General features: G+C 47.7%; 1 protein-coding gene across 1 annotated transcript in view; it reads right to left on the bottom strand.

Moving 5' to 3' along the window:
* The window catches only part of FSTL1 (follistatin like 1), a 52,942-nt gene extending 49,521 nt beyond the window's left edge, over positions 1-3,421 (bottom strand). Inside the window, exons 1-2 of the mRNA XM_048294393.1 lie at positions 3,295-3,421; positions 3,137-3,196 (exon numbers count right to left, since the gene is read on the bottom strand). Coding sequence (XP_048150350.1) covers positions 3,137-3,196; positions 3,295-3,297 — 63 coding nt within the window. The 5' untranslated portion in view covers positions 3,298-3,421. The remainder of the gene's footprint in view (positions 1-3,136; positions 3,197-3,294) is intronic.
* Positions 3,422-12,602: the final 9,181 nt, after the last annotated feature.

The raw sequence follows: 12,602 nt of genomic DNA, 5'->3' as shown, positions 1-12,602 counted from the left end.
AACAGATGTAGACACTGCAAACACCATGCTTTTAGGAAAGGTTATAAATCTGCCTCCAGATATTTGTCACCATGCTCTTGCTCAGGAGTTACAGCCCCTCAGATCTGTCTGTACGTCTCCTCGCAAGAGGGGAGTTGCTGGCCTTCCTCTGCTTGCCCTTTTTAGCCAAAATGAGACTAATGAGATTAAACCATTTACACATAACTCTTTCCAAAGGCTGGCTCATTTGGCCAGAAATGGGTTAAGGATGGTTCACTTCGAAGAACAGCTACAGGCCCCAGAGATTCATCTGAATGGCCAGAAAATTGGCAAGGAGCAGAAGGTAGGCCAGGTCAGTGACCTCTTCTCTTAGCAAGGCTGGATTCAAGAAAGGACTTGTATCCACAGCTCACACAAACATACTCATGCTGGCATAAACCTCTTTGCTAACATCTAAAATTCATGGTGAAAATAACTTTCTTCAAGATTCTGAATCAGGTTTAAGTGAAAAATAAGAACAAGAAAACCCCACACTCTTATTGTGAAACAAGTATCCTGGTGGGACACAGAATGATGCTGATACGGAAGGAGTCCCACACACCACCCTTCAGACCTCATGGATACAGTCAAACAGCAACTGGACTCCTCTCCAGTGTTAACTAGGTAACTTAGTCCAGCAGGATGTGAACAACTGATTGACTATTAATACATTCAACAGACATTTCATGCCTCTCCCTTTTCCTCTATCGTAATGGATGCTTCCCAAAAATCATTCCACATGCTTTGGGAGCCCCAGCCGAGAATATGAGCAACTTCACGTCTGCAGCATCCCTGTTAATATGAAGGAACAGCCACCTCATTGAGTCTGACCCAGGAAGAGAGAGATAAAAAGGGCTGTCTGAAGCTGGTGGCTGGCCTCCATCCGAGGAGTACAGTTCACCGTCTATTGCTCTTGTGACTATTACTGAACCAGGCCAAGAAAAGCTCCCAAGTTCTGGCATGCCTCAGATTTTCCAGTCTGCATGAAGTTATGCCAGGAACATTTACTGAAGCAATTTCTTTCTTTCTTTCAAGACTCTAATTATGCACCTAACAATGTTGTAGAAATGAGTGTTGTACAAAAACTCCAGCGCAACTCAGATATAGTTTTGCTAACAAAAGGATTAGAAGCTTAGGGCTCAGGGCTAATATTCTGAATGTACTGAAAGACACAAAGTGCAAGCTGCAGCAGTAACAGAAGGCATAGAGAGGGTTATCACTTCCAAAATCTGGAACGGGAAAACCACAGAGGAAAATGCCACACTAATCTTACCGAATGCCAGTGATGCAGGAGAGCAGTAACAAGAAACATTTAGAAGTGGGCAACCATCAAAGCTGTCTCTGAATTACAAGCAGCTCACCTTCAAGCACAGCTCACTCCCCAGAAAATGAGAAGGTCTAAATATCCCAGAGGGTGGGATGCCACCCGTGACTGAACTGATGTTCACCACTTGGAAACTACTAGCAAAAGGGAATCAAACTGAACCCCAAAACAAAAGTTGCCTGAAGTGTCAATTTTCCCTGAAACCAGACCCAGACCTCAGTCATCAGTCTCAAGTTTTGTTGAACTTAGACTGGAATCAAACCAAAACGTTCACTGGTTTGCCACTTGGACCATTATCTCTGGAGGCAGTCATAATAATATTTCATTTATTCACTCAAGCATGAACCAGCCTTTAAAAACCAAGTTTTGAACATGATAGCTGTACATTTTTCTTACTTTCAGTTTGCAGGTGAGACACAGAGACATGACAGTACTTACAGCTGGGAAGCTATCCAGGTACTACAAATTAGAGAACATTAGGCAAAAAGCAGGATTTAGCACTTTGACAATGTTAGTGACACGAATGAAATCACAAATCCAGGGCCAAATATATTTTGGCTATGTTTCTCTGGGCTATTGATCCCAGAAGGCTTTACTCAGACCAGTGCCATCATTATTTAGCTGTTATTATAATTTTTCTTATGGATGCTCTGTGCCTTCTTCCTACAGAGGTGTTGGTATATACTGACCAGAACTGGTTAAGGTTTATTTAGGGTTCCTAAGAAAATGAATAAACATGATTTGGCTTTTTCAGGACAGTGTTGGACAGCATGCATGGAAATGCTCACTACATAAGTATGTCACACTTCAGGAAGAAAGTGTATTACAATATTATCATGTACAGGCAGATGTGAAATGCTAGTCCATACTACAGCTCAGTCCCACTCTCCTTGGCTTTCATGACAGCAGCGACCAAAGCTTGACAGTGTTGGCTCACAACCACCCTGTCTCACCTCTGCTCCTCACGTGGCAGTTGCGGGGAGTTCACAAAGAGCTTTGCTCAGGGAGAGACCAACAGCGATGGGCTCCATCCTAAACCCCACTCCTTACCATAACCCGAGCAGCACAGTCCACGGGTGGAAGGCAGAAAAAGAGGGACCCAGACGTGTTTATGCTTCTTGTTTTTTTGGTTTTTTTGTTTTTTTCCACGGAGCCAAACTGCGATGCTTTAGGGTGGGTCTCGCCATCTGGGAGAAATGTGTAGGGAGAAAAAATGCAGAGAGGGAGGACGAGCTGCACCCCGAGCGGAACCGCTTTCCTCCGAAGGCAGGCTCAGCCTCCCTTCCCAGCCCAGCTTGAGTTCATTTTCCTCAAATCACTTCCACATTTCCCCTGCCGTAATTATCAAATATTTTGTTTCTGACTTCACTTTTGAGGGAGGCCGCCGCAACCGGGAATGCAGGCACAGTTTGTTTTCTGTCAACAGAGCTGGGGGGGTTGCAGCTGGGGGCTTTCAAAGGTTTTCAATGTCATTGCAGTGAAAGAAAGGAAAAAAAAAGAGCGAGGGAAAGAGCGCGCGGGAGAGAGGGAGGCAGAGATGGAGGAAAGGAGGAAGGGAGGAAAGGGGGCTGCCCCGGGTAGCCCGTCCCGGTGGCGAGATGCAGGGGTCCGGCCGCGGTGGGGACACAGCCCCTCGCCCCCACCGAGGCGCCCGTCGGCCCCGCAACTTCCCCCTCCGCCCCGGCTGCGACTTTCCCCGGTCCCGGCTGCTCCCCCGCTGGCGCCGCGGCGCCCCCGCTGCCCCCACCCCGTCCCGTCCCGCTCCCCGTCCCGCCGCCGGGGCCCCGCGCCTACCTCGGCTCGCAGGCGGGCGGCGGCCAGCAGGGCACAGAGCAGCGGGAGAGTTTTCCAGATCTGCAAGAGAGGGAGCAGGGAGGCGGTGAGCGCGGGCCGGGCAGGGGACGGCGGGGCGGCCGCCGCCGCCAAACTTCCCGCCCGGCGACCCCTCTCACCATGCTGCGGGCGGCGGGCGGCACCGGCGGGGCAGGAGGAGTTGCGGAGGCGCCTTCCCCGGCTCCGGCTCGTTCGTGAAGGGAAGGGGAGGGCTCCCCCTCGCCCCGACCCGCCAGCCCGCGGCTCCACCCCCGCCCCGGGGCCGACTCCTCCCCGGCCCCCGCCCGCTCCCCGCCGCCCCTCGGCGGTGCCCCCATCCCTCCCGCCGCCGGCCCCTCGGCGCCCCATGGCGACCTCGGCGGCCTTTGAAGGCAGCAGGAGGCTGAGGGGCGTCCAGGGGATTCGGTTGCCGCCCCACACCGCCCGGCTTCACACCCCGGCCGAGTGGAACACGGGTCCGGGGAGGCTCCCCAAGGCCTGCGCCGGTGGGGGTTCAGGAGGAGTGGAGACAGCCATCCCGGGGCGCGGATGCCCGCCAGCCGGGCCAAGAGCATCCCGCCGAGGGATCGCAACCGCCCCCCGCATTGTCACAAAAATGGGGAAACTGAGACACGAGGTGGCTTCTCCAGAGGCGGGAGTCACTCACCGACTCAACCCACTGTCCCCCCCCCCGCTCCAGCCCTGAGGCCACTGAAGTGCTGGCCACAGCTACAGGTGTCACTCATGTTGGGATGCAGGCAGGTTTAAAAATAAGGGTTTAGACCCATATGTGTTGGGATCCAAACATTCGCTGAGCAAAACAGGCAGCCAGGGCTTCACGCCAGGTACAGGGGCTCAAAATCCCCCCTGAAATGCCCGGTGGTGCTCATTTGTTTATAAATACTTGTGATCTTCTTGTTTTATCTCTTCATCTCTGAATTTCAGTAGCCTCCAGTAGCTAGAAGGAAGGATCTGACAATGCAAAGAGACTCATTGCCCCAAGCACATACAGAAATCTCTGTCACAGCAAGCAACACTATGACACCAGTTGTCAAGGGCATTTTCTCAAGTTTTGAGGTTTGTCGTAACCAAAAATGACACCCCTGGCTTTAAAATACCATCTCACTCTGACCAAGCATGCCCATAAACTGTCTTCTTTTCCTGCTTTATTCTGTGCCCTCAATGCAGGCAGGCACCAAGGGAGATGCTGGCATGTGCACCCTCCTCATTCACAAAGACCAAAGAGTATTCCAGCATCGTGCTGGAAGGAGAAAATTCTGGGAACAGTTACCCTAGATTAGCCCACATCTGGTCTGTTCATGGCAGCTGTGCCATTTTTCTATGCTTCCTCAGGGTCTGCTTCCTTATTCAGTTTTGTTTTTAGGACTACTGTAACTAATTTTGCATTTATAAAGCATCCTCCCCAGCAAGTTCTGCTTCTGTTTGTGAATGGTACTAGCCTATAAATCCATCCTGAAGAGATGTCTAATTATTTCACTGCTGATGCTGTTTGGTTTTGGTTTTTTTAAACTCACCTTCCATGATGTACCTCTTTGTTTCAGAGTTGTTGATTGCCCTGCTTCATGATACAGCACAGGCACAGTTATGGCTGAAATCAGCTGGCCTCGAGTTTGGAGCAGCTCACCCTGAGTCACCCTGAAGTGAGTGCCACGATAAGAAAAAAAACAAATGGCAAATGATAAATACATTTTAAAAGATTCATCAATTTCTCTCTGCTTGACACTCAGCTCTGTGGAGCTTGTGCTACATGAGGAGGATCTCTATTTCCAGAGAGTAAAAGTGACTCATATCACTCTTCAGAACAGAGCACTAGCAGGGGTCTTCCAGTGCCTGTGTTCCCTCCCTGATACCACGGGCAGCCACCTCATGTCAGTGTGATTAGGCAGTGCGCTGCATTATGTAGGTCACCATGAGCATGGTTTTTCTTCTGTGTACTCAAAGGACTAAATATGGAACAGAAGGTAAAGGATTAAATCTCCCATTGCGTTGACATTCAGTTATGTGTAAATGTATTTCTACATTTCTGTATTTCTATCATGGAAATGGGTAGAAGTAAAAACCAAAAAGCGTCTCTCGTGCAAGCATCAGAAAGGGTGACCACAAGACAGGCTCCCACAAGTGGAGAGAGGCATTGGTACAGCTACCCCTTTAAATCAAGTAAAACTTTTGTGTGCAGAGAGATCTATCTCTGGTAGACTGGGCAGGAGCAGTCCTTAGCCCTTTACTGGAAAGGTGAGAGCGGTGATGGAGCCAGAGTTGTTTGTGAGAGTGTGGGTGTCTGCCATGTCAGGAACCTTACTGAGGCAGGGAAAGGTGTGTTCTCTTCCATCACACACAGCACAAAACAATCTCAGTGCAGACACCAGAGCCTTATTGCTGTGTACAAAGGCACAATTTTTATAACCGATTACATGGTATCTGACAAACTTTTCACTTTTATTCCAAACTTTCACCATTTAAAACTGTAAACTGCAAAGGAACAGTCTGAACAACTTGAGTGCATGACAAATAAATCTGATGGGAATCTTTGCTCTTTCATGATGGACCCAAAACACGCAGCTTGAATCAGAAGCACTAGAATAAGGGGAAAGCAAATGCATTTACAGTTGTGTTTTCAAGCTGTGGTCATAATGGATAAGGTAATTCATCATTGCTGGCTACACAACCAAAGTAGTATCATAAAAATGCTTTCAGCTAAAAGCTTCATTATAAGGGTGAATGATGTTTGCCTGAAATTTTGAAGGTTGCAATGCTCTGGTGGGCCAAAGAAATTGGGAATCATTGCTCTACAGAGAAGATGTTGTTCTATTACATATACCAGTATTTCATTTCTGCTGACACTTACTTTCCAGTCACTGGTATTTCTAAAACAAACATTTGGTTATACATATGGGATTGCAAATTTTGAGATGTACACTTATGCCCAAGTGGCTGCACAATTGAATTCAGTAACAAGTTGTTGCCTGAGAAGCAGAGCAAGGGAAGCCTGGACTCATGCAAGTGTACATCTCATGGGAGGATACATTCTCCTGTGTTTAATAAAATGCAAGCTTCAGCTGAGGCTTTCTCCATTCTTGAGGCACTGTCAGGATCACTCCCCTGGATCTCTGGTGCCTCATGAGGGTTACTCTGAAGCCTCAGCCTCTCCCTTATTACAGCATGTGCACACATATACACCCAAAGTGATACTGTAAGCCTCTGTTTCCTGGGAAATGAGGCTAAACACGCCAAAAATTACTTCTTAAGCCTTCACTCACCCAACCCTTGTGGCTATACCATGACATCACTCTCTCCACATTACCTCACTCCTATTCACCACCCACATCCTTTATGCCTCCCCATTTCCCCTGCCATATGAAACATCTGCCCTAAGGGATGGGGTTGTGCTCAGAGTGCTGTGATGAAGTCAGTGATTGCCCTGTCTGCACTGTGTTTTAGGTTACAATTCAAGAAACCAAGTTGCTTGGCAAGAGGCCTTCGTGATGGGACAGTAGTCTGTCCCACTGAAGATTAGGAAATTTGCAGCAACATTATTTGGTGGAATTAAGAGGCAAGGTATTATTTTTGAGTAGCAAACCTATTAAGGTTGTAGCTGAGAAGGCTCAGCTCATGTGGCACTGGAGACATCTGTGTTGTCTTGAGCTATGTGAGCAGTGACTCCTCATGGACCAGACTGCCAGCACCTGAGGAAGGGCCAAGGGATACCTGGGTTTTCACAGCAGACATAGGCCAGGACTGCAAGGCACGAGGTGAAAGCCTGGAGCAGGGTTATACCCTCAAAGATGTGGGCATCAGACCCAGATGAACTCTAGGATGACTGCAAGGCCAGTGTGAGGGTCCCCAGAGCTGTAACACGGATCACACGGTTACCTCAACACATTCTTTGAGAACTCAGGCCTGCAGCAGCCGTCTCCAGGTGTCCCCCTGACCTGGCAGTGCTGACTCAAGTCTGTAACTACTTTTCTGGAGTATGGGTACTTTGCAGACTGCACTTCGTTAAATACAGATTTTTTTTTCTCTTCTTCTGGTTTTGTTTTTTGCTTCATTTCCTTGCTCTTGTAATTTTCTTTCTCATTGTGGTTTCCTCATTTCTTACTCCTGCTGCAGCTCAGCATTTGTACTAATAATTATTCCTTAAATCTCTATTTCAGACCTGATGTAATAAAGTGCTATACCTTCCCTTCTTTTCTCCCCTAGTCGATGTTTTTATTTTCCAGGCTGTGCTGGGGACATTACTGACCGAAGGGCACACAAGTCTGGCACTAGCAGGCTATGTCATTTGTATAAAATGCATTCTCTCATGGGTAATGCATTTGACGGGCTTTTGAATATTCCATTAGCTAGAGCAGTAAAATGCCTAAATACTTTGACAACTTGGCCCTTAAACTTTGTCCTTGGTATCCCTAATTCAAGGTGAGCTTTTCTAATCTAAGGCAAGCTCCCAAAGGCGTATTTTCCTCACAGAATTCATCCAACCCCAGCACCCAGGTGTGATAACCCAGGTAAGCCATGCCCATCAGGAGTGGGCACAGAACTGCACCCATGTCCAGTCAGTGTAGCCATGTCCACTCTGCATTTGCCACAGGCTGGCCAAGGCTACCTTGATGTTCACAGTACCTCAGAGGCTTGAACTACACTTGGATCCAAGTCACGGTGCAAGAAAAAGAAATCTGTGTCAAAGCCTCAGTGTGGAAACAGTCAATCTATCCTCAGCAGCGTGGCATGCTTCTGTCTCAGCATGTTCCTCGTGCCAGTTCACTCCACTGCTGCCAGGCCAGGATGCAGCATAGGTAAGTGAAATACTCTTATTTTTGACTCTGCTCCTGCATGTGCCCTTTGTAAAGAGGCTGAGGGCACAAGGCTTTTTCAGCTTGGAGAAGAGACCCTGTTTGGAGCAGGAGGATAGACTGAGGTCTCTTCCAGCCTGAATTATTCAATGAACTTGTTTGGTCCTTTAAGTTTGACACAACCTTCAAACTAAAAGCACTCTCACAAAAAAAGTCCTACCTATCCAGAAGCAGTTTGCTACAATTCCCTGAAAGTGCTCCCTAGGATGCTCTTGTCCATGGCCAAACAGTTCAGAACTGACAAGTCCAGTAACTGTGTTCTGGAGATATGGAATGAGAATTACTCATTCCATGAGAATTACTCATTCCAAGTGAGAATTACTGTGATCCTTACATATAAAGAACACGTCTCATGCATCTGGATCAATAGCTGGCATGAAGGAAACAGTGTTCCCAGGCAGTCCAATGGCATCTACAAGGCTGTCCCCCAGCCTGATGGGGAATAAGAGCTATCCCAGCTGCCAGATGTGTGCTTCCACCATTGTGTACATGATGACTGGTCACAGAGACTGGTTCATAGAGATGGCCTAGCACATCTATCTTGGTGCAGAGGAGATGTGGCTTATCACTTAGATGAGCAAAACCCTTGTTCCATCCAAATGAGGCAATCGCTTGCAAGATATCTGTACCCACAGTTATTTTGTGGGGTCCTAGCCTATGTGCTACTGTCTCAGTTTCTGGGATTTGAGTCTGACCCCAAAAGCTCCTCAGAGAGAGTTTGATAATGCAACAGGCAATTGCAGAAGCCTAGCAAATTAAGTCTTGGGACTGGTATCAAGATAAGGTGAGTTGTCCGTTGTACAGGCAGCTGAATGGGCCCGTCCGATTCATGATGTGGATTTCCTCATGTGTAATGCTACATCACAAAGCAGGATGCAGGTATGCATTGCCATGGAGAAACACTGCAGGACAGAGTCCCAGCTTGACTCCACAACTGCTAATGTCACATGCACTTCACAGCACAGACTGCTACATATAACACTACGCTCCAAAAGTGAGGAAATAATCATCACTGCCTTCCTCTTCCTTCCCCATTATCTCCCTCATTTTGCAGACACGTACAATGAGGAGTTTCTAAGGTCATTTCTGGCAGAGCAGAGAGTCAAACCTAGAACTCTTCTGTGGCTGGATGAAATTTTGGCTACTTTGTCTTTCTGCATAATTGAGCTACAAACATGTACTTGGCCCTGCCATATTCCATAAAATAACCCAGGCACCCTATCCCCAACAGACTACTGCTGCGGAGCGAGCAGTTATGTGCCACCAGCAAATCCTGATTCACACAATTAAGAGCACTTTCTCCATTAGCTGAAACAGTAGGGGGTTTGTGCTCATGGATGTAGCAGGAAATCAACCCAGGATGTCTTGAGCTCAGGCACAGGCCGTTATAATCTATAAATTATATCACAACAAAACACAAGTGTTCTACATGCCACTCGCTTGTGTCACCTCTCAATTGGTGCTGTCACACAGGGGCAAGCTTAACATTTGAATGAAAACTCCAGAAAAAATTCCAGGAGGTGTGGTAGCACCTGCCATCCTGCTGTAAAGAAGCAGGCACTCTCTCTTCAGCAGCCAAAGGTCATCACTTGTGGCTTGGCTGTGGGACCTACGGATCTTGACTACCAAGTCAGAGCGCCAAGTGCCGGAAGAGCCAGTGGGCATTTTAAGGATTAATATGAACATCACAGGAGGTGCTGGGGTGTGTGTGGCCAGCTCGTTCTTGGGGAGGGTAAGGACACAGAGCTAATGAGCCTACTGAGGTGTGGGAAGATTTTGTGTAGAGTCTTTTGTGTGCCTTAACACCACACAATCCATCTATGGGATGTGGGAGCTCAGAGACCGCTGAGGTGACCATCCACTGAGCAGCTCTGCCTAGGGATGTCCGCTAATCTGCATAATCTGTGCACAGCTGTGTGATAGTAGAACTTGAGTACACCCCAAGATGCCACCAATCCATTCAAACAATTGCCACAGCAGCAGATCCTGTCTCTCAGCAATGCCACAGGACTGTCAGAGTACATCTCAAATTCAGGTCTTGTAGCTACCTTCTCCTTACCTTACATTATACATATGGTTCAAAGGACAGAGGTTCTCAGGTTGTCCCACCCACTCTGAATAATTTTGCTAGTCATTTCTCATCCTCTAAGGATGGGCAACCTGCTAGCATAGAACATGATCACACACATAGCTATTTGTCCCAGCCCGTGGCAGAGCCTGGGATACTTGCTAGAAGGAATTTGCTGCCCAAAATGTGTTTGAGCTTTGTGAGTCGTGCCTGGGTCAGTGGGGACTGGGTGTGGAACAGCAGCTCTGTGAGTCACCAGGGGTCTGTGAGACCTGAAGGAAAGGTCGACACAGCCTTTTTTAACTACAGAAACTACAGACTGCTGTGAAGTTCTGTACACAGATTCAGGATGTCTGTTCTGGTGGTGTACATGAGAAAGCTTGGGAGTTGGCCATGTAAGTTTGGAAAGCTGACCTAAAACATAAACATGAGGTCAGGAACTCTTATAAAATGAGAAATTATGCTGCTAAGCAAGAAAACGTGCAATGTGTCAGTAAACACAGCTCACCCGAGAGATTAGCTCTTGTCATTGCTTAGCAATGCTATGAAATCATATATTCCTCTCCCAGCCCTGGGCTAGACAGTGGAAACCCAGGGGTTTTAGTTTTCCTTCCTACAGAGATGAAATGCCTGCCTTTAACCAGAGCTATCATTCCCTAGGATATGCTAAGCACCCTCAGCCCCACTACAGGGGCTGACAAGTGCAGTTGCTGAGCGCCTGTAAATATGGTTGTTGCATTAGGTGGTAAGTATGGAGAAAGTTTCTGACCTTAGACATCCACATTTGAACATGTTGCCTTTAACTGCTGCAGCCAAGCTGACCCAGTGGGTCAGGATTTGTGCCAGACCTTTTACGTGTAAGAAGAGGATAAATTGCTGTAAACAAAGCCAATCCAAAGCAAAAGGTCACTGCTTTCAACCTGTGTGAGAGAAAGCTTTTGAATTGGAAATGTTAGTGATAGGAGGCAAAGTGGATAAGAACTTGTGATTACAAACCAAATGAGTTGTCCCAGGAGAATGGAAACTGGGAGAGCTGGATGGGCAAGCTCTAATGACATACTCACTCCTCTGGGCCAGTGCAGCACTGCAGGGACCACTGAATTCTGTTGGAAAGCAAGGCAAAGGAGGTGAGAGACACCCTTCTGGCAAGAACAACAGTGGAGGTGATGAGCAAAGCAAGCCATAAGCAAAAAAAGGAAGAATGAAAGCCCCATCACAGGGCTTGGAGAGGGGACAGGTTCCAACTGAATGGAACAGATTTTGAGGGGCCTGCATGGCTCTGAAAGGATGAAGAAGGGGATAAATTCGTGGTGGAAGTGTGACATCTTCCCAAATCCCATCTGGACAACCAACACTCACAAGGTCATTGACTTTAACACTAGCACAGTTCCACCTTTAGAAAAGGAGTGTGTTCCCTGGGTCTGAGCTTTTGACTCTTTTTACATGCCTGTATTCATGACTTCCCACAGCAAGAGGTACAGCCGTTTAACATAGCATTGGTAGAGGCCAAAATGCTGAATAAAATCTGTCCACTGAACCCAGATCTCCAGTATCTTTTCCAAGCTTGCCTCTATCTTCCTTCAGCAAGGTATGAGGTCATCTGCTCCAGACAAAACATCTGGCTTGGCAGTTTTGCCTCCTGTGGGTACCTATCTCTGTTTGGTGGGAGAAACGTAATGGCCAGGTGATGCGGACAGATCTGGATGGAGCCATGCTTTGTAACTCTGTGTCCATGCAAATTTGTACGTGATGCACATGACATCTGTCCAGAGGCTCTGGGGCAGGGCTTTTAGAGGCCTCTTCCACCATCCCACTCCCCAGGAAATGCAAACCTGGGAATGGCATGGCTCTGAGTTATCGCAGAGCCTGGAAATGACAAATTAACATAAGCTGTGAGTTTACATAATTTTCACAGCCATTTATGGCCTTGTCTGAGCTTAAATAAAAGCCATGGTCCCTGGAAAATTTGGGCCTGTCTGTAAGTGAGGCATTCCAGAGAAAACATCACGTGCTCATTTCATGAAGTGAAATAAGATCTTTGTTCTGCATGCTTTCCCCTCCCCCCCTCCCCTTTTTTCTGAATGAGGCAGTTTTGTCCAAGGATTACAAGCCAATGTTCCAATCCCTCACAGACGTTTTCCATTATCAGAGCTGCCTCTTGTCCTTCAAATCATTTTCCACAGGACTCCTGTAACTGGGGCTGGGAAACGAAGCCAAAAACTCAGAAGAAAGGACCCTATTCCAGGCTGCTGACAAGACTGAAAAATGCTGCAGGGTGTTGCTGGGACCACCCAGCCTGAAGCATCCTCATCAGGGGAGCAGCTGAAAAAGATGCTAGTGGTGGGAGGAGGCTCACTGTACTGTACAGGCATTTAAACAGCTTGGTAAATTGACTTTGATGAGGTATAATCACATTGTGTGGAACTGACTGTAGAGACTGGTGGTAGACAACAGTGACTGATGATTAACTCCACAGCGTACAGCACAAAGGGCCTTTGTGTTGCCCCCCTGA

This window comes from Corvus hawaiiensis, chromosome 2, assembly GCF_020740725.1.
Source record: "Corvus hawaiiensis isolate bCorHaw1 chromosome 2, bCorHaw1.pri.cur, whole genome shotgun sequence".
NCBI classification, from domain to species: domain Eukaryota; kingdom Metazoa; phylum Chordata; class Aves; order Passeriformes; family Corvidae; genus Corvus; species Corvus hawaiiensis.
The sequence above is the reverse complement of the archived record's forward strand: the minus strand, read 5'-3'. Positions and strand labels throughout refer to the sequence as shown.